We start from the raw sequence: 21,454 nt of genomic DNA, 5'->3' as shown, positions 1-21,454 counted from the left end.
AGACTTTTAAAATAATCAAGGTCTTACCTGATTCTTTTTCAAATAGTTTAAATGTTTCTTCTCTTTTTTTTTTCTCCCCTGCATTTTTGACCAGAAGAAGGAATGTATGTTGGTTCTTAATGTGGTACTGTGCAATCCATAACCTCAAGCCTTGAAACTATAGACTTTATCTAGCTTTTTTGGTACTATGATGATTGTCATAGGAAGGATGGTTGTACTGGGGAAGTCCTCTGCTCCTGGTATTAGCTTTTGGCACTGCTACAAACACTGCTAGAGAATAGTGTGAAGATAAAATAGCAGGAGCCTTAGGGCTGTGAAAGAAACTGCTGCTCAGTATTGAAGTCCTTTTGCAAACTTTATTGTGTGGCACCTGCATCAGTCAGTAGTGAAGATCTCATTTCCAGAAAAGACAGACACAATGTTCCTTGACCCCAATAACACAGTCCCAAAAGATGGGCTCTCCTCTGTCCCTGACTCTTTATTTAATGAAAACCAAATCCAGGCATGATCAATAGGGTGTGTTTTCCTAGTCAGTGCTTTTTATTTCTTTATCAGTAAATTGCAAAGCATGAAGAAGACCAAAAATGTGTCATGTCATATAGCAATGACTACAAAAAGTGAAGCCTTTTTGACCATGTTTTATAACGAAAATGTGGAGTATTCAGACACCTGGAGAGAGAAGCAGACACTCACATATAGATTGGGTTCTCCAGGAGAGGCACCACTCTCTCTTGTCTCACTGGTACCAGTTACTCTCAGGAGTCAATCCCATTGAAACCCAGTGTTCTCCAGGCTGAAGACACACTGCACAATCAAGAAGGAGAACCTGCTCACTGTGGCTTTGCCCACTCATGATTCCCTGCAGCTCTGCTTTCTTTGCTCGTGCTTTCTTTCAGTGCTCACATATCCCTGGGGATTTTTTTCCAGTTGAAAAGGCAGAAACGGTGCATATTGATTCTGTCTACTGATAGGCAAGGTGCTCTTCTTCCACTGCATTAAAGAGCTAAACACTTCCTTTCCTCTGGACTGAAGCTTCTTGTCTGGGAAAGCTCATCAACACTGACTTGTTAACAGCAGATAATTTCAACACCCAAGCTTTGTCTTCTTTTGCTCTCACCTTTGCAAACCTGCTGTATCTCTGGACCTTCCAGACTCATGTTCCCCAACTGTGGAGTCCTGGTTTTGCCAAGAAGAATAGCAGATCCTATGTTTTCAGTTTACCAACTGCTAACTTGGAGGGACTGACAAAATTTCTTTATATATTGTGTTCAATTTTTTTTCTGCAGAGGAATTAATTCAGCTCATGTTTCAGGAGTTGGAGAGAACGACCAAGTTCATCCTGCACCCTGCACTGCGGGTGATTATTTTTAAAATACACACTTGTGCTCTTTGTGGAGCAGCAGATTCTCTATTGCTTAATGAGGCTTCTGGGCACTACAGTAATAAAAGAGCAAAATATGAAGGGGAGGGTTTGTTGTTAAAGTCTAGTGACAGTCATCACCGAGCAGTTACTCTGCTGTAGGACTGTCTGTCTCTTCTTTCCGCGGTAGTTCAGGCGGTTGAACTCCTCCAGGATCTGCAGCATGGTCTTTCCTTTGGGTTCTGGCATCACCAGGAAGACAAAGACAGCCACGGTCAGACAGTATGTCAGGAAAATGAGGAAACAGAAATTACCAAGGCCTTCCTACAGGAAAAGAAAGAGACAAAATATGTTCATAAGAATTTATCTCTATTTCTTTCTCTTATGATATAGAGTTTTTGGTTTTGTATTTACTATAGAACTTGGTCAGGGACAAAAACACCCTACTTTGCTTACCACAATGAAAGGGAAGACAAGTCCAAGGATGAAGAGTTGGATCCAGCTTACAAGACCATTAAAAACAACAGCAGCTGCTCTGTATGACTGAATAAAAATTTCTGTGATCAAGGAGCATAACACACCACCTGAAAAAAATATTGAAGAAAAGAAGGAAACTTAGAAATTTTGCAAGATGCTTCTGTACCTTACACTTCATATTGTTGCATAGGTTTATGGCTTTAAATGACCTGGAAGTGTTTGAGGTGCTGCCTGGCTCTTGAGAAGGAAGGATGTAGGAATGCAATAGGAAATTAAGTTTTACCTCCTACTGCAGTATGGAGGGAAACATCTGCACCTGCACTGAATCAGGAGTAGGGATGGGGTCCATGCTAACTGTGGAGTAGCTATGCCTGGCACCTCTCCTAAAGGCTGCAGTGAGGAAGGAACGAGTACCTGAAACCATTCCAGCAGAAAATACCAACCTGGCCCAACGCCAAAGCTCAGGATGAAAATAAAGACAAGTGCAACAGAGCAGTATGGTACCCAGAAAAAGGAATCCTGTGGTAGGAAATGAAAAGCAAATAAAATCAGAAATTAAGATTTTGTTTATCTAGCTCCATTAGAAACATTCACAACTGCTAAGTACAGCAGTGTTAAATATAAATCTAATTATTTTACTTCCAGAAATTTCATGAGGAGATAGTCTTGGCAGAGTTCTTGGTTGTATAAGTCTATTGTCTTTAATCTGTATGTACACGGCTGGGAACAGACCTCTGTTAATATGATGGTTAGGCCCAAAAACACTTCTACTTGGGCTAAAAAATTATTTTGGGGAACGGAAATAGTATGATATCTGCTGCACAATAACACATGAAGACAGGACATAGTTTTAATGCATCAGTGGGGTCTTACCTGTAGGAAGAGCGTGACTGTGAGGAGCCCTAAAGCCAGGGTCATCACCGTGTAGTTTTTCCACAGCAGTGTCTTCCTCCCTGCACGCTCAATGAGGATACCCTGCAACCAGAAGGACACGCTGCCAGCTCCAAAGGACAGACCTAAGGCAGGCACTGCTGAGCTGCTCCAGTAGCTGCCATCCCTGGGTCATGATTTTGAGAGAAAGACTCTCCCCTCTTCCCAGAAATTGAATATAAATGCCCATATTTTCAGGGTGTGTGGAGATGATTTTGTATGATTGGTTCTGTGGTTGATTTGTTGCAAAAATTTTATTCCTGAAGCTCCGCTTACAGCATTTCTAAAGATTAAAATGAACCACACATTACAGCAGAACAAAATTCAGCTGAAAAGCCACTTACACACACAGCTGTGGAGAGGATCTCGGTGGTCCCAAGCCCCAGCGAGACATAGTGGATTTGATCAGGGGGGATTCCAGCTTTTATGAAGATATTGTATGCATAAAAGTAAACCTGGAAAGAATAGAAATTTTTGCTCATGTTTACACTAATGTCTGAGGGTTTTTTGACAAGAAATAAGTTTTGATCCCCTTGCATTCTCTTATCATAACAGGGTAATCCATAGAATACCTTCAGATGACACTTGCAGTTATCAACTTAGGTACCAAACTTCCATGGGAAAGGATTGTAATGAACAGTAACAACAGATCCCTCCTTACAGCCACTGTTTCAGTCAGCATTTCACAACTCGTTGCAGAGCTCACTTTTGCAAGAGCCTGTGAGCAGTGCAGAGAGCAGAGCAGAGCAGAGCACATACCACAATGCCCCCATTGAAATGTGAGCACGAGGCCACGAGGAACAGAGTGATGAGCTGCCAACGCACGGCTTTGTCACGGAGCAGGTCACAAAGACCCTTGGCCTTCTCCCCACGGATGGCTTCTTCCTCTGATATCATGTCATTTATTTCGGCCATGTGGTCTCCATCCCCCCAGAGCTGCTCCACAGCTGGAAGGAGAAGAGGAGAGGTTACTTCTGGTCCAAGCCCACCAGCACAGACCTGAATTCTGAGGATTATTTCCTGTTTTGCAGAGTGTCTTACCTGAACTTCAGGCTCTTTTATTGTAGGAACTTCCTAGAGATCTGGGTTCAGATTAGACACAAATTCAGATCATTGCTATCTATTTTTACCCACACATCCTAATCATGACCTCACCTTTGGCCAATAGCTGCCTATAGCCTTTCAATGTAACCCACATTTAAATTCTTACCAATCCTTCCCCAGATACCCTCCTGCTAGAGGTGCTGCTCTAGTACACACTCCAAAACACAGACAAGGTAAAATGATTCCTACATATAAAACAGTATTTCTACATCCAAGGAGTTCTTGCTTTTGATAGTTAAACCCCAGAATGGCTGTTTCTCTGTTTCTGTTAGGATTTGCTGTTAGGGTTACTGAAAAACTGGAATGCTTATGGATATGGCATGACAATAGAGAGCCTCCCTTTCTTACACAGAGCCAGAAGGTACCATGTCCACACCCTGACTGTTCAGGGCAGAATCTGTATTGTTGGAAATACAAGCTCTGTATGATCACATCCCTCAGAGGACCCTGGCAGAGAGTAAGGGAAATACTGGTGCCAAAAAAGCACTAACATTCAAAGAGAAGAGGCTGATCTTCATTAAAGCTGAAGATTGTTTCAGAGCCAAAAGACCAAGAGTCTTTTTCCCACCTGTACCTCTCTTTCAGGCTCATATGAGGCTTTACTGTGTTTTCCACTTTCTTCTAAAATGAATGCTTTGTGACCCATTTCCTTACCTTTAATGCATGCCTCCTTGTCCTTTTTCTCAATGAGGAGGTAGCGGGGAGAGTCTGGGAAGAAGGGGAGGGTGAGAAGCTGAATGAGGGCAGGAACTGCATTGGCTGCCAAGAGAACAGGCCAGAGAGCCTCTGCTCCAAGAACTTCTCTGAAACAAAACCAGCAGAGTGAGAGAGGCTGAGGAATCGTGTGCTGGCCATGTGAGCACACACAGACACAGGGTTATCCCTCGGCCCTGCTGCGTGTCACAGCAGCTCCTCCCAAGGGTCTCCAGCATTTCTCAGCCCAGAAAAATTAAAATCTCAACAGGAGGGGGAAGGGCAGAGCAGAGGGCCATTGCCTGCAGCCCATGAGTTACCCAGTGTTGGCTCCTGCTGCTCAGAGGCAAGTGCAGCAAGGCCACCTGCATCCTCCTGCAGCGGCTGAGGGCCCGCAGGGACCAACAGTGTCCCAGCACAGATGCTGAAGGAAGAACTTGCAGGGGCTGATCCCTCAGCTTCTGATCCAAAGAGGCCCATGTTACAATTAGGGAAAGACCTATGGGTCATCAGCCTGGTACTGATGCCAGTTTGTGCACATTTTCACATCTGCACATTTGTGTGCAGATTCATTTTGGATGAATCTGATATTCCCCGCTCCTTCCGAAAAAAATAGAAAGCAAAGGTCTGTTCATAAAAAGATTGATTCCTTTCAAACCCACTGAAATATGTTCAAGGTTTTTATTACTTGTATTTTGATCTGCGTCTGCTAGGAAGGAACTTTATTCTTCAGGATTAAATATTTTGTATGATTTCTGTTTCCCATTCACTAAAGTCAGGAATTTGGGCTAATTCAGTCTGACTACCCTGCAAACATGTCTGAAAACAGTTGCTGATTTGCCTATCCATGGGCTTGCATTGATATATACATGTATTTTAATAACAGAATAAATTGTCTATTTCAGACCCTCTTACCTGAGACCCAGAGCAAATCCTACGAATTTTCCAAAGGCAACGGCCGTAGAAGCTGTTATGGCAATCAGCCCACGGAGCTTCCGTGGGGCACATTCCCCAGAATACATGAGATGGATATTCAGAGATAAACCTGCAGTGACAAAGGACTGTTAGGGCAAAGCAAACCCACAAGGGTGTGGTGTTTTGGAGGGGACCATTATGGTCAAAGCCTAAAGGGGTTGGCTTTGAGACACCTTTATAACTGTGCTGAGTATGTGTCTGCCCGACATGAAGCACGTGCCCTGTACTGTGGCCTCGTGTCTTTGCTAAATATTTCACTAGGAATTCTGTCCTTCAGCAGGCTGGCCTTCTCTTATATCATTTCCTACAGCCACATATACAGGACTGTAGTTACTCCCTTTAGTCTCAGATGATGTATTTCAGTGTTTATTCAGGATGATATGTGCCTTATTTTGTGCTTGAAACCAAGAAGTTAACAAATTCTATACATTCCATTTGCATTTCAGTGAATGAATTAATTAATATTTATCCTCTCTCAATTTTTTTTTTTGCTGGTTAGTATTATCTTTATCCAACTTCTCAGGGGTTGAAAACACTGGGAGAATGTAACCATTTGGAAATTAGAATTGCCCAGTTTGAAAACCATTCCCTTGTCTGTAATATGGAGGGCAACATCAGCCACAGTGAGAAACAACAGGAACAACAGAGGTCAGCTCTTTATTGAGCGAGCAGGTTCCCCTGAAATATTGCATGTTTTGGCTTTTTCAAAAGGCGGTACCTTTTATAGGGATTGGATGTAAAGATAGAAGAAAGAGAAATGGAGATGTTAGACATTACTAATTTAATTATGTTTGTGGTTTCTTATTTAATTAAAAATAAGCAATCATGTCCTCTTCAGGGTTTAGTAAAAATCTGTGGTCTGTGTACTGATAAATCCTCGTGACCCTGAGTCACTGCTCTTCCAACTATTTAATGCCATAAGTAGGAATGTTAATTTACCTGCACACAGTCCAGCAGAAAACCTTCCAGCGATGATCATCTCAAAAGACCCACACAGCCGGCTGAGCACCATCAGAGCTGCACTCAGCAGAGCAGGGATGTTGGCAAGGAGCATGGCCTTTTTCCTGGAATTCACTTAAATTACTGTGAGCATAAATATTGTCCATGTGTCATTCACACCTGACAGAAGTGACACGAATTGTACCATGGTTACAGACTCTGTGCCAGCTTCTGAGATCAGCTGCAGTGAAGTAAATGGGAAAAGGGAATGGGAAAACTGTCACAGACTGATAAGTTAGTTCAAGCTTTTGACCCCTCTAGTGGAGCCAATATCTACACTGAAGAACAAGCTTTGTGAGTGATTGTCTGTGATATTCACTTTAAAATGCATGCACTCCTTGTTTGATTTCCCCGGCCTGGATTCACTTTGGACTTTATAAGGGAGAGAGTGTGATTTTGTACTGATCCTTCATTGGAAGCAGCCCTGGGCTGCTCACAGTGCTACTTTACAGGCAGTGTTTCTCCCAAGACATGGTCACTTATTTTTGCAGTTGTGGGTGTAAATAGAAGGACTAATGTAATCACTATTCCTACCTTCCAAATCTAACAGCCAAGTATCCGGTAGAGGAGGAGCCCAGGAGCCCCCCGATGCTGTAAATGGACACAATGAAGGACCACATCAGAGTGATCATGTCCTCACTGGGAGTGGAGCCGTATCTCTTCAGCCAGGTCTCACGGATGAAACTCTTGATGTACTTGAAAAGAAAAGTAGAAACCCAAGGACTCAGTCAACATGCTTTTTGCATAATTGTGTCTCTTTTTTAATTCTCCTACTGGCCTTTTTGATACATTTCTATTTCTTGGTTGAAATCTTAGCCCTGATGAAATCAGTGGCAATTTTGCATGGCAGGTTGGTCTTCTGTTTCTAAAACCTGATGGTTTTGCTACCTGATCTTTCCCACCATTCCTGCTTGTGTGTCTGTCTCTCTTGTCCACCTGCTGCAACTGATGCCCTGAGTGAAATCCAGGTTTGACTTCAACTGACTCAAGTGAGAGCAGATTTTGTCCCTTGACGTGGTCTGTTGTGAGGTCTCTCTGGCCTGCTGTTCACAACCTCCATGGCACCCTCATTCTTGGTGAGGGTTCACAATGTAGTGATAGTATGAGCTCAGTGTCCTTGGTACCATTCAGGATGACAAACAGGATGACAAACACCTTCCCTAATTTTCCTTTTCCAGCTGCAGGTATCAGTGCTGAACTCAGCTCTAGAGCTACAGTCCTGCCCTGTCCTATTGCACCTTACAGTCACTTAGACACAGTGTGTGTGGCCAAGCACATGTACAAGAGGCCCCTGAGCACTGAAAAGAGAAGAATGCCCTATGAGCAATTCAACTCAGCAAGGGGAAAATGGCTGACTTTATGGATATCATTCATCCTCCCCTTTCCCAGGTCTGCCACATTAGATAGAATTAAAACCCCATGAAACACAAGAGCAATAGTAGCTACTCTTAGAACTAAGAAACCAGAGGTCTAGGTTTGAGAGCAGAATTTAAAAAGTTAGTGATTGCATATAGAGGCAGTGAGAACAGTGAAATCCATGCTAGTAGCTCACTCTTGGAGCTCTCCACGCTTACCTCAGCAGGAGAATTGATAATGGAGACCTGCAACCCATACTGGAAACCTCCACCAATGCCCAGGACAAAAGGCAGCAGAAAGAGGTTGTAGCTCATTTTCTGGCAGGAAATAAAAGCAGCAAACAAAGCTGGTAGAGCTATTCAGACATGCCCCCAATGTCCTGTGTTTTCCTCAGGAGCTCTAACAGTTTGAGCAATGCCACACACCTGCCTCCTCCGAGACCAAGGAGCCAGCACTAGGAAACCACAGCTACTAAAGCACAGGACAGTGAGGAATCTGAGGAGAGACAAAGCTCACAGCTGTTTCCTGGAACCCAGTTACACACTTCAGTGCTTCTGCCTTCAGCTTTGGCCATCTCAATCTGCACTGTCATGGTTGTGGGAGCATGGTGCAATGTGCAAGCGCGCCGTCAACAATTCCATCTATTTGTCCTTTCCTCTCCTCCTTTCCCACTTGTTATCTCACCTAAGTGAATATTTTGCTCTGTGACTTGGCTGAGACTGGATAAACATTTGGGGATTGAAGGGCATTCCTGGTTTCATGGTTTATTCACCCTTTCTTAGAACTATCTGACAGGAAGCTTAAGAATAAAGGACTGCAATAAATGCACACCTCAACCTCTCCCACTCCTCCTGTTCCTGACTGTCCTAGGGATATTCTGGCCAGCGATGAAGGCGTGATGCTGCACCTCTGTCTCTAGAACAGGTCACATTCAAACAATCCCTGCCAAATATTTACAAGCTGATTTCTGCTCAGGTGAATGCCATTGCTTGAGTGGGCATCAAAAAAAGCACTCATGGAAGCCAAAGTCCAGAGACTGGCACAAACTGTACTGGACCGGTCTGGACTCCCCAAGTCATAGGCTGGGTAATCAGTTATCACATTTAAAGGAAAAGTTCCTGACTGCTACCTTGAGCCTCAATACAGCAAAGCCTTCTGAAGCCTGACTTGGCCAAACCTGACTCTGCCTGTGCATCCAACTCTTGAATTGTGGGATCAGTTGACTCTTTAAGAGTAAAGGTCATTGCCTGAAAGTTCAAGTCTGTGTCCCTATAATATATGTCAGATGCTAAGAAAGTTGAATCTCAATTTTAAATCCTGACTTCAAAATAAATAAATTACATCTTTACTTTTATCCATAATTCTCAAAAGGCCTCTTTATCTAGCAGTCTCCAAGCTGGTTCTGTTAAAAGGCTTTTACAAGTTATTCAAAGAGCTTAGGGGGGAATTCCATCTTCTGGTGAGAGGCTGCACTTGGCAATTCCACAGGCCAGGATGCTGCATGTCTTTGGTGCCTGGAAGAATCCCAGCCCCAACTGGGTTTGAAGTGAGAGGTAGCTTGTGAAGAAGAGCAGTGTTTGAGGACAGCAGCAGTAACTATTTTTCTCTGGTGTTGATAGTTATTAACAAATCCAACAGTGCATGATTACTTGATTTGCAAACTGTAATATGAACCATAATGAGTCTCTGAGGATCACTTTTCAACGTGTTTTTGTTTAACACTTCACATGATAAGAAAATCTGAACAAGTGTCATATATCTTTTCAGTCAAAGGTGTTTGAATTCAGTATCAATCAACCAACTTGTTAAATGCTTCAATTAAAATTTAACAAATTAGACCAACTGAAATGTAACCACTGTTTGCATTTGCTTAATCAGTCTAAAGACTCCTGATTTCAGGAAGTTTGAATTAGTGTTTTCTGCCCTATGTACTCACAGGACTGGCTCTGAAACTCAGGGAGTCAATTAACTGTATGATTTCTGAACAGGCATGTTTCATATTGATGGGTGCAGATGGTCTCTGGCCTGCCAGGGCTCTGGGGAAAAGTACAGTGCTGACTCATGGGAGTAGCCACGGTGGTGGCCAAGGTGAGGACCTCTGGACACTGGAGGGCTTCTCTCTTCTCTGACCTGTATGTCCCAGCGGTGTGTGCCAGGCCTCTCCCTCTGCCCAGGGAGTCTCTTCAGTCCATCCCTGCTTCCTCACTATTGCCTTGTCTTCTCTGCTTCACTTCTGTCTTCTTTCCTTCCTCTGGTCCTTACCAAAGGACTGACAGAGTATTTTGCCACCACCAGAAGGGTACTGTCACTTTTTGCTTCGACTGTGTGTTTTACTCTTTCCATCTGCCCCTCACTGCCCTGTTCAAACTATAGAAATGAAAAGTATCTCTTCAGTTCCCAGCTCCAGGGAGTCCTGCTCTTGATTGTCTTCTCTCAAAATCCTGCATACTTCAAAACCTCAGTGTTTTCCAAGAGCAGAGATACCTGCTCTTGACAATGTCTGTATATTGATGACTTCTAAAACAGCAGCAACCACAAAGGAACAAAAGTTTACTCTTTATTTTTTGTATGTTATAAACTTTAGGTAGTGAAAGAGAGTTCTTGCACAGACTCCACTTCTGAGAAATAGATCTGCTGCTCCACACATGCCCAGCAATGACAGTAATACACTCTGGAAACATTTACAGTCTTGTCATTCAAAAGTTCTGTATTTCCCAAAAAATGCAGTAAAAAAATACACTGAGAGAAACTTTAGCAACTTCCTTTGAAAATGTATGTGTTCTTTGCTGCAACCATCAGCAGTGCTGTGACTGTCATATGAACAAAGTGAAAGGCCATATTAAATGAGGAGTGTTGCCCTCTTCTGTACCAGGTTAACTAAAAGCAATCACTATCACATCTGGGTCTTTTTCAGTGTGCTCTGTGGAGACAAGAAGAACATGCTGCAGAGAGTGTCCAGGTGTGATCTAAATCTCCACACCCAAAATAAGCTGCTGCACACGAGCTCCTCACCACACTTACCATTAGCAGAGCACAGGCACAAAACCCTACAGGCTGCACCAGCAGTGTCTGTGAGAGCAGTACAAACTGGACTGGGGAACCTGTGCTTTACAATATAGGACTGGAAGACAACAAACAAGCCACGAAGAAAACCAGTCCAGAATAAATATTCTGCAAAACAATGCCCAAAAGTCTGTTGTATAATAAGCCACTTAGCAAGTACTAGAAGCTTTCTTCTTAATCCATCTGTCACATGCTTTTATAGCTGAAAATAATTAACTGCTCACTATTGCTCAACAAGTAGGGGTCTATTTGAAATCACTTAATAACAGAAACAACGGGAGCACCAAGACAAGGTACTGAAAATTTCATCTGGTGTCTGAAAACAGAATTTAATCGCATTAATTTCTGTGTTAGAGAGCCCAGATTCAGGGGCAAGGAAAGAAAGGCTTCTGAGATGGAAATTACTGTTTGGGTAGAGGAGAAATTCTGAGGAAATTTGCTCAAGCATTACATGGTGTTCTTTGATGATAAGAGAACAAGGCATCATTCTGTCACTGGATTCTAAAATATGCATGTGTTACTCAGTACTAAAAACTGAGAACAGATTATCAAACTTCTGTTTCTATTTATCAGTTCAAGCATGTGTTTTCAAGGTGAACTTAAGGACCTAAGAGTATTGTATTGTCCCTAACCCTACTTTTCTCTTGGTGTCCCTGCAAGGGAACACAGCCACTGCTGAATTCACTGCAGCACTCCCCCAGGTACCATCTTCTTTTCTTCTGCTACAGTGTGGTGGTTTTGATCTCTTCAGGGCCTTTGTAGAAACCCGCACGGGTCTTAGTTTTGAAGTTCCGTTTCTTGAACTCCTCCGAGATTTCCAGGAAGGACTTTCCCTTTGTCTCAGGAAGGAAAAATCCAACGTAGAGTGCAGTGCAGACACAGACCACAAGGAATGGGATGTAGCAGAAATGTGCTAGACTTTTCTGAGGAGGAGGAAAAAAACAAGACAGTGTTGGTGACATTCTGTGTGGTGACAAATAGGCCACTAATCCCTGTTGCTGCATGGACTAAGGTCAGCCAAGGGGATATTTCTCTGCACCCTGGTGAGGGTCTCACATGCCTGGAGGCAATAGCTCCCCAGCAGAGGTAGGGAGATTTGAGATAGCAAGAATAGTATTTCAAAATGTCTTTTTCTCTATATATAATTATATAGAATAGGAACCCTCAGTAGGAAATAAGACAGGAATGTATATTCTGCTCCCTTTCACTTCAGAAATCACCTTAGGAAATGGTGCCAGGGTCTGGCCAAAGGAAATTGCATCACATCTTTAGTCCCAGCTGTTCGCAGCTGAGGACAGAGGAGGAATATTGGTCATCCATGCCCCAAATTAGTCTTCTCCCAACCTCAAATCAGAATTCACCATAGGGAACATGGAGGAAGTTTGGTTTAGAGGAGTTCTGACCACTTTTCTCATAAAGATACTTTCACAGCAGTGCTATGCTGCTGCTTGCAATATTCTCTTTTCCTGGTCACTACCAGAGCTTCTTTCTTGTAAAGAGCACTAAAGAGCTGCAGGTGATTGCTTTGCCTTTGGAACGCACCACGATGAATGGAAAGGCTGTTCCAACCAGAAACAGATTGAACCAGAGCAGGGAGCCACAGATCATGTAAGCAGCTGGCCGGGACATCTGATCAAAAATCTCTGTGGGCAGAACTCCTGTTACACCAGCTGGGAAAAGAAATGGCAAGAAAGTTAATAATATTGTTGACACGACATTAAAAACAAGAGAACACATCTTAACAAGAAAACACACCTTTAAGTATAAGAGAACAGTAAATTATTATTCAGCAAATTATTCTCACTAGTCAGCAATGCCAGAAGAAGTGGTAATAGAGGTTAACTGCAGAGGGGAATTTTTAGGTTAAATATTAAGGCCTGGCTAATTATTCAAACTTTCTCATGTTAGAATGAACTGCCAGGAAAAGTTTTGTAATCCACATTATTCTTACCAGGACCAAACCGTGAGAAAGGCTTATAATTAATTCAGCCCCATGGCACTGTAGGACAAGAAATTGTTGCCAACTTGTGTGGTTTGTGACACTAGCAGCTTGATTCTATTCTTACCTGCCTTCCTTCAAACTCGTGTAAGCAAACAGAGTTTCACATCTACTCCCACACCAACCAAACATCCACACACAGACAGTCTGTGTGTTGCCCCCACAACCACAGAAACTAATGGATTCTGACAAGGAAATGCATGTTAGTAGGATAACAAATAGATGTGGAAATCTTCCTTCCAGGTATCTGCAAGTAAATAATCAAATTATGTAACCACCAATCTCTTGGGTTAAAGTGAAGCATCAGAAATGCTGGTTTGCAGCCCTAATGGACTGAGCAGCAAATCAAAACCTTGCCATCTGTTTAACACAAGAATCACCCCCAGGTGCCTTGGCCTTACAGCCAAGATGGCTGTGAGGAGGAACAGCATAGAGGAGGGCACAGAATGACCCTACTCAACACTGACTTCCAGGGGCATGCAATGCAAGCCCCTGAGAAACAGCTGAACACTGCTGGCAGAAACTGCCTCGTTCCTTTGAGCGTGCTGTGGCTAAAGAGGGTCTGAGAGTTTCCATAGGCTGCTTGCACACATCTCCAAGCCCCTGCAGTACCCAAAAGTTTCAGTGAAAACACTGAGGGAACTGACCTGGTCCGATTCCAAAGCTCAGGATATAGGCGAAAATGCAGGCCATGCTGAGATAAGGCATCCAGCTAATCTGAGTCTACAGCCACAGAGACCAACGGAAAACCAGTGAGGGCACTTACACTTATTTGCCACCACTGAACACCCCAGTCATATAAAATGCAAAGCCCAACTCCATTCCACTTTAAAAAATTAAGTAAAGTTTGCTACCTGCTGGCTCAGAGCGACCATGAAGACAATGGCCCATCCTGCCATGAAGATGTAGCCCCCCAGCAGCAGCGGCCTCTGACCAGCATAGTCTATAATCATGTTCTGCACAAAGTAACACAGTGAAATACAGCAAGATATTTGACCCGTGTTTATAGTTCCTGCCTGCTTCCTCTTCCCATTTCAATACTCTGTGCCTAGTTCACTCTACAGCTACTTTAAGGATGTTGTCTGCTTCTTAGCAAAAAAAAAAAAAAGAAATTTCAAAGGAAAGGCCTGGTGGCAGGAATCAGGCAAGAAGGGTGTTGAGGAGACAAGAGAATGTCCCAGCTGCAGCCTAAACTCTGCCACTATCCATATGGACACAAAGCATGAAAGTTACACTTTTTAGAGATTTTAGACAGTGATGATGATGCAATGTCAGACCAAATAATTCTGCGTTAACCTGTCTGGCTGTGGGTGCTGACAAATGGCCTGGCTGCTGTGCTTAGAGGGCTTTCTTGGCATGAAAAGACATGTCAATCCAAAATTAGCTATTAAGAGCCTCCACACTGTCACCAGAGGTTGCGTGTCAGCAGAGTGCATTAAGAGTCTCACACAGGTGACAGACGTGATCAGTTCACAGCTTCCTGTACCGATTACAACATATGGGATTTTGTCCCGAGGAATTCCAGCCTCTTGGAACACATAAGCTGCATAAGAATACATCTGTGGAGAGAAGAGAGGAGAGAGCAGTAAGAGAAGACATCTGAAAATACATCCCATTGTTCTTCCTGAAGGACCACACAGAGAGTGACTAATGTGCTGTCACACAGGTGATTTTGACAGCACCTTTCTGAATCTTTCCATAATGCACAGGTGTACTGAGGTCTCCACAGGCAGGAAGACCACTGTTTGTTCTTTTCCAGCAGACAGGATGTTAAACCCAAGAGCTCTCACCCACATCCCATGACAAAGCACTGCTGTGGCTCCTGTATCAGGCTCTTACCGAGTCGTTCCCGCAGAGCTGCATGGCGCTGCTCAGCACAACGATGCTCACCAGCTGCCACCTCAGAGATGGATTTTGGAAGAGCTCCCACGGGTTCTTTGCTCTCTGACCTTTAACAGCAGCCTGTTCAGCCAGCATCTCTTCCAGCTCTGCACTCAGGTCACTGGTGCCTCTGAGCTTCTGCAGTGCTGCAAGGACAAGGGAACCTCTTACCCCCGAGCCTTACATTTGGTTTGTCATTCTGCAGAGTCTGTGATCACGCTGTTACCTTCACAGAGATGGCCAGTTGTGGTGCAGCCACTTGAAGGATTTGGGGGAAAGGGAGTGCAAATCCCTCCACATTGTTTGATAACCCACCAGTGCCATTTCAGCAACTGTGCTTCTGACTCAGATCTCAAGTGACTTCCCTGGGAATTGCAGGCAATTAAGATGTTCTTGGTACACAGCACATATTTCCCAGAAAGTAATTCCAGCCACTTCTCATATGAGGATTTGTATGCCACAAATCTGAGCAAATCCTTTAATATGAATTGGCTTCAGATTTGATCCCGAGCTCTTCAACTAGCATTTACTTCTCTTCATAGTTACAAAACATATTTGCCACTGCGAACACAAGTCTCACATTTTGACCCTCCTATCGTAGGAAAAAAGTCTTTTGTAGGAAGATGTCAGATGTCTTTCAATTACTTCAATAGGTCAAATATATTTAAGATTATAGGATGTTCTTTAGTTTGGAAGGAGGAAGTGATATTTACAACATACATAATTAAGTATGTTAAGGATATGCAATCTACCCAGTGGGTAGATTTCAAATGCTCACTGAGGAGCCAAGCCATCCTAAACTCACCAGAGATGCAGGATTCTTTGTCTCCACGGTCAATCAAGAGGTATCTGGGGCTTTCAGGAAACCAAGGCAGAGCTGTGAGCTGGATCAGGGCAGGTACCACATTGCTTGCTAAAAGGAATGGCCAGCTCTCCTCCCTGCCTAGGAGCTCCCTAGAAGAAAAAATAAACCAAACAAACTAAATTATCACAGTACGTTTAACAACCTGGCAAAAGCCCAGCACCCTCTGCTGCACGAGGGCACTGAAAATGAATGGAAAGAAAGGGGTAGTAAAGAGAAAAAAAAAAAGAAAGATTTAATAAGCGGGCTTTTTGCTTTACATTACCTGAGTCCAACCACCTGTCCCAGCACCAACCCCAGGGCTGTAAACGATGCAGAGGTCAAGGCCACAGCTCCTCTCAGCTTCTTTGGGGCACTTTCCGCCAAATACATGGGCTGAATGTTCATGCTCACACCTGGGCAAGGCAGACAAACAGTGACCTCAGCTCGTGGGTGGAGAAGACAAGGATAAATGCAGTCAGCCACCTCTGGAGGTTGCCAGCTGCACTCTTCTGCCGTGGGCTATGCAATGACCCCTCTGCCAGTGCTCATTATTTCCCCAAACCTTCAGTCGCACGGCTATTCTTCGCATAGGCTGCTAAACACCCATTTCCGGACTCATCAGTACTAGTGGGTAACGAAACTGAAACTTGTCAGGGCCTCCGTCTCTGGTCTTTTCAGCACCAAATTCAAGGTAGTAAGCATGGCTTCCCTTTACTTCCCCATTTTGATCATACTTTAAGACACTTAATCATTATTTCCTTGGATAAACTTCTACAAGAGCTTTAATGTTGGTGCTCATGCTGGTGAGGGACTGATATTCTTACAAGCAGACAGGGATCAATTTTAAGCTCAGATTCTCCCTGTGCACACAGATACATGTAATACACAAAACCTCTGCCTATGTATGTTTTTTCAAAAAAAGGCCTCAGAAGCAAAATATAAAATCTGTATATACAACTTCTTAATTCACTTACATGTGTCTGGTCAGCCTGGAGGACTAATTGGTTTCATATCTCGCATAGGGTTCTATTTGAATATCTTCTATTTCTAATTGTTACCTGTCATCCCCTTTGTCCTGCTATGTTTCTCGTGTTGCCATACCTGCATTCATGCCAGTAAAAAATCTGCTGAGCATAATCATTTCAAAGGATTTTGCCATTCGGCTGAATCCTGACAAGGCTGCAGCTATGATCACAAAGACATTGTTCAGCAGCAGGGACATCTTCCTTCCAAGAGAAAAGACAGTTGTGAGCACTGGTGTGTCAGGTTTAGTTATCAAATAAAACATCTCACGTTGCAGATCCCACCTGCCACGCCTGGAAGCTCAAGGTGGGCTCAGCCCCACCACAGAACACCCGAGTACCCGAAGCCCTACATGGGGTGTCTGTGTGCCACAAGGTGTCCCTGCAGCGCTGCCTTTGGGCACGCTGAGGGCACCATGAGGGTGCCCAAATTCAGGGCTCTCCTGCTCACACGCAGTTTCCATTTGAATGGAGAGGAGTATTCCTTCAGTAAGCTGTGTGCATTGCGGTCTGAAAATGCTAATTTGTTGAAACAGGTATTTTTCATGTAATAGCATGAGAGTTGTGAAGCTTTCACAGAAAGTTTTCATGTGTCCCAGGAGAAATTTCTGTTGAAAACCAGGAAAAAAAAAGAGAGAGCTCTACTGACCCATAACAGCCAATAATTCTCTCTAGTCCCAGCTCACTGCCTTGCCAGTCAGTCTTTTTTAATCTTATTTACGATGGGATATGATTTTATTCCAAAGCAGTACAGGGTGAAGTCTCTAAAATTTTAATTGGATAAAAAAGTTGTATCCTTTCCAGATATTCATAACCATGAAATAAGTAAGCCATAGGAGACAGTCCTTCACAGTGGTGCCTGCTTCATCATACCAGAGGAACAAAGCAAAGTCATAGCACATAGAGGAAAATTTTGGGATCGAGAGAGAGGGAAGGAAAATCTGACTACCTATTAGTTTATGTTAGCAACACCAAGTGTTTTTTTTTTTTTTTTGAAAAGAACTGGGGACAGGGTTGTGTATGAAAGATAGATGAGGTAGGACAAATACTTTTTAGAGACTCCAGAGCAGAGAAAAAACCCTCCAATTGTGGGAATTTAATGAATACTTCCTAAAATATATCAGACAAAAAGTGACCTGTGAGACAGGAGGACCTGGGATGCACAACCACCCTCTATTTTTCCAGTGTCATTCCTACCAATCCCCACAGTTTATTTTAAAGAAAAATACCTGGTCTGACCCATTATGATTTCCTATTTAAAAGGATGGCAGAAAACTGGCACAAAAATGATGGTGATGATGTAGGTGGCTACTGTGGTACGGAGGTGAGGTGAAATCCTTGTAGCACCTCAGCTGGGCTAGAATATGATGAGAAGGTGATTTGGGGGACAAAAATGTTCCCCATTGGGTTTTGAGATATGAAATACTGTCATGTCAGAATATGCTCCCTGCCAACTCAGAATGTTTAAGGCAGACTGGTCCGTGATAGAAAACATGTTTTCATTATTTTTAACTGCAGTGAGCGTTGTGCTGTAGGGCTCCCAATTCCTCTCAGAGTAATGGAAGCTGCAAAGCTCAAATTAAACTCCAGCACCCTCTTACCTTCCCAACATGATGGCCATGGGACCAGCAACCACAGCCCCAGTGAGGCCTCCCAGGGGATATGCAGAGACAGTGAAGGACCAGAGCAGCAGGATCACGTTGCTCTCCAGGGGAACGCCCGTGCGCTCCAGCCAGGTCGTGTTCATGAACGTCTGGATGTACTGAGGGAGAGGGACAGGGCAGCACAACCACCACATAGAGATGAAAGACACTGAGAAATATAAAGTCTTCCTTATTAATATATCTATTTATTCTGTGTTTATGCCTCCAATCCCTTCCAATTCCAGATGAGTTTTTAACAGAGTTTAGAGTGTAAAATTGTTGCCGTTGAAAAGTTGCAGTTGGTTCCTATCTGTATGTAGCTACCTTGGATAATTTAAAAATTAATTTCATGGGTCTAACTTTGAATATAGGGGCAAAAATCAGTTTCAAAGGGTGCAAGTTAGAAAATTTTAGAATTACATTTGCTAAAGGAGTTGAGACAAAGATTTTGAATAAGTTCTTGCGACACTACATCCTGCTCAAAGTTGGCTCTTGACAGCAAAGTCCTGTACCCCAGATGTGAATTGTACAGAGGGAACAACACATCTTTCCCTTCTGTCCCTCAGCACCAGCAATGGCACATCACTGTCCAACAGAGCCACCAAGGAAGGGTCTGTCCTGGGAGGAGGCCCTCGGGCAGGTGTACTTTGGGACTAGCAGTACTTACTGAAGCTGGAGCATTGATGATGGAGATGTTGTAACCGTATTGGAAAGTGCCTCCAATCCCAGCAGCACATATTGTCAGGATCAGGATCTTGTTCTGAAGCTGAAGAAGAGGGACAGAAAACGGATGGCTTCCTTGCACAGAATAAAATGACCCCACAAAATTCACACTTTGAGCTGGGAGATTTTTCTTATGGCCATGTATATCCAGTGCATTTGTGATACATTGGCATGCTATTTCTTCTACCTTTTCATAATAATAACAACACATATTTTAGATTAAAATAGAGTGCTGTTTTGTGCCTGTGCCTTAAGTTTCCCCATCTATAGGTGAAATCCTGTGACAGGCAAGCTGTGCCCTGAGGGTGTCCTTGCACTGGGAACACTGTCCCATGTCTCAAGACCACTCTGAGCACCTTGGGGGTCCCTGGCCTTTAGTCTGACACCTCCAGTTCTGAGTGGCCCAGGGCCAAGATGGCCTTTGCCAGCCCCCTGCTCCAAAACCCCTCCCAGTGGGAAAGCTCTAGTGTAACATGAAGAGCCCATGCTCAGGCTTGGCTGTTAGCCACCCACTGCAGGGCACCTCAGGCCAGATTGTGTTTTGCTACGTGAATATGACCCCATTGACCCCGAGAACTTGGATAACCCAACGCTGGGGAGCTCTTTCTGCTCTACCTGCTCATTTTCTTCTTACAGAGCCCTTTACCAAAGGAAAGGAAAGTTTGGTCTAGTCTTGCAATAGTTCTAAAACCACAAATTCAAATAATCTTAGATTTTTCCTTTTCTCAAAAGTCTTTTCTTGTAAATAACTTCCATACCAGCCTGAGACAGGACGTTCTCCCAGGACAAAAATAAAGCCAGACTGTTCCAGCCCTGCAGCAAGAAGAGGCTGAGCTCTCTCCTGTCCCCATTAGAAGCAGCTACGTTTCACTTTGCACTTTTTGTGGCTGCACCACTTCCCTGTCTTGTTACTGAGACCTGAGCTAAGGATTGTGCTCCTGATATCTCTGCTCTTCCTAGTTATTCTAGTTCTCCAGGTGAGAGAGATTTCCTCTCCCTACAATAATAGCACACTTCTCTTTTTAACTCACAATGCCTAGGACTCTACCACTCCTCCTGCTCATTTCCCTGCTTTCATTATAGAGTACATCCCCTACAGGTCCTGTACCACAGAGCTCTTTTGTGGCCATGAGCTAAAGGAAAATGGTTTGTTTCTTCCTCCAGGACCCACCAAACAGTTCTGTGCTCAGAGCTGAACTGTATTTATAGAGTGACCTTCCCAAGCCTTCCTTAACACCCGGCTTCTGCACTATTTTCTCAGCCACAGCGATGGTGTGCAGCTGCCAGGAGAGCCATTAGTCTGTCAGTTTTATCCCAAGGACTGTGATGAGTTGGAAAATAGTTCTATGAGAACCTGATAGTACTTACACAGCTTCATAAAAATTCAAATTAAAAAAAAATAATCTGTCAGCAATAATAGTAAAATAGATGTTTTACCAGTCTCTGCAGCTTGTTCATCCTCTTTCGTAGGTTTTCCTCTGTCTGCCAAAGCCTCTGGTACTCTCAGCAGTGCTCTAAAGGATTATTTAAATCTCCAGCATAGGAATGTGTATTTAGTCACCCATTACGTTAGGATAAGACACTTGACTTGGCAGGTGTTTTGCCAGCTGATTTACATTCTCAAAACAGGGCTGCATGTTCATTAGCAAGACAGTTCAATTAATTTTGTTCGTAGCACATTCTGGGGAAAAGTAAGAACTGTTGAAAGACAATTTGGGAAAATGATTCTCCAAGATCCAGAGCTGTCTATATCCTCTTGAAGGCCAGTGTGGTTTGCATAGATTCCCTCTCAGAGCATCTGGCACAGTTGCCCAGTATCACTTGTCTGATTGTGATCAAAGCAGAAGTGAACTACAAGTTTTTCTTTTTCTGACTGTATTTGCCCTGGAACACAATCTAAGATCTGAAAGACAAACCTTGGTCCTGCCAGTGACAGGAATAAATGAAGCCCAAACCTTTCAAATCCTTGTTATCCAGGGCCTTTCACTGCCGTTCTGTCCGTGTCCTGGTGCCATGCAGTCAATCCAGGGGTTGCTGACAAGGCTGTGAGTGATGCACAGAAGGCTGTGGTCCTGTCCCCTCCCTGCAGCCTGGCACAGAGCAGACAGCCACACTGACAGCACTAGATCCTGCCATGTACAGAAGACAGCAAGGCAGCAGTAACAGCAAGGACAGCCTTGCTGCTCTCTATGAAATATGAAAGGCACTCCCTGGCAGTGAGAAATGGTGCAACCTTATGAATCCTAGAGATGGGCCCAGTGGAGATGGAGGCATATTGCACTGCCAGCAGTAACATCAAAGCTACTGCTTCACAGAATACCTGGCCTTTAGGAATAACCATGATATTTTAACATTCTTTCGTCCTGCAGATTGCAAATTGTGAGG

At 43.7% G+C, this 21,454-nt stretch overlaps 2 protein-coding genes across 7 annotated transcripts; both read right to left on the bottom strand.

The window, feature by feature from the left end:
- Positions 1–339: 339 nt before the first annotated feature.
- Positions 340–8,517, bottom strand: LOC108496884 (solute carrier family 2, facilitated glucose transporter member 11-like). 2 transcript variants are annotated; one of them, XM_017814033.1, is made up of 12 exons: positions 8,320–8,517; positions 8,113–8,211; positions 7,073–7,233; positions 6,479–6,603; positions 5,480–5,609; positions 4,526–4,674; positions 3,527–3,714; positions 3,112–3,222; positions 2,711–2,812; positions 2,281–2,356; positions 1,817–1,944; positions 340–1,684 (listed from the first exon to the last, which is right to left on the bottom strand). In XM_017814033.1, the coding sequence occupies exons 2-12, from the start codon at positions 8,206–8,208 to the stop codon at positions 1,478–1,480; spliced, it is 1,473 nt and encodes a 490-aa protein (XP_017669522.1). In that variant the 5' UTR covers positions 8,209–8,211; positions 8,320–8,517; the 3' UTR covers positions 340–1,477. The 2 variants fall into 2 exon arrangements, with proteins under 2 accessions (XP_017669522.1, XP_017669521.1); XM_017814032.1 differs by having other exon boundaries at positions 8,113–8,517.
- Positions 6,434–20,907, bottom strand: SLC2A11 (solute carrier family 2 member 11). 5 transcript variants are annotated; one of them, XM_017814021.1, is made up of 12 exons: positions 20,507–20,894; positions 19,014–19,112; positions 18,305–18,465; positions 16,783–16,907; positions 15,965–16,094; positions 15,643–15,791; positions 14,796–14,983; positions 14,346–14,515; positions 13,811–13,913; positions 13,604–13,679; positions 12,500–12,627; positions 10,439–11,880 (listed from the first exon to the last, which is right to left on the bottom strand). In XM_017814021.1, the coding sequence occupies exons 1-12, from the start codon at positions 20,525–20,527 to the stop codon at positions 11,680–11,682; spliced, it is 1,551 nt and encodes a 516-aa protein (XP_017669510.1). In that variant the 5' UTR covers positions 20,528–20,894; the 3' UTR covers positions 10,439–11,679. The 5 variants fall into 5 exon arrangements, with proteins under 5 accessions (XP_017669514.1, XP_017669510.1, XP_017669511.1 ...); XM_017814022.1 differs by having other exon boundaries at positions 13,811–13,912; positions 14,405–14,515; positions 20,507–20,890; XM_017814025.1 differs by lacking the exons at positions 10,439–11,880; positions 12,500–12,627 and adding an exon at positions 6,434–6,444 and having other exon boundaries at positions 13,548–13,679; positions 20,507–20,907.
- Between the last annotated feature and the right edge of the window lie 547 nt (positions 20,908–21,454).

The sequence above is a fragment of the Lepidothrix coronata genome, unplaced genomic scaffold (genome assembly GCF_001604755.1).
Source record: "Lepidothrix coronata isolate B3197 unplaced genomic scaffold, Lepidothrix_coronata-1.0 Scaffold44, whole genome shotgun sequence".
Classification (NCBI taxonomy): Eukaryota; Metazoa; Chordata; class Aves; order Passeriformes; family Pipridae; genus Lepidothrix; species Lepidothrix coronata.
Note: the sequence above shows the minus strand (reverse complement) of the source record. Positions and strands in the feature narration are given on the sequence as shown.

Coding starts and splice junctions, on each gene's coding strand:
- LOC108496884 (XM_017814032.1), bottom strand. CDS start 8,208: ATGAGCTACAACCTCTTTCTGCTGCCTTTTGTCCTGGGCATTGGTGGA. Junction 5,610..6,478: donor TTCTGCTGGACTGTGTGCAG/GTAAATTAACAT, acceptor TTGTCACTGCAG/GTTTATCTCTGAATATCCAT. Junction 2,357..2,710: donor CAGTCACGCTCTTCCTACAG/GTAAGACCCCAC, acceptor TTCCTACCACAG/GATTCCTTTTTCTGGGTACC.
- SLC2A11 (XM_017814021.1), bottom strand. CDS start 20,527: ATGAACAAGCTGCAGAGACTG. Junction 18,466..19,013: donor TCATCAATGCTCCAGCTTCA/GTAAGTACTGCT, acceptor CCTCTCCCTCAG/TACATCCAGACGTTCATGAA. Junction 13,914..14,345: donor GTGACAGTGTGGAGGCTCTT/AATAGCTAATTT, acceptor TTACTTTGTGCA/GAACATGATTATAGACTATG.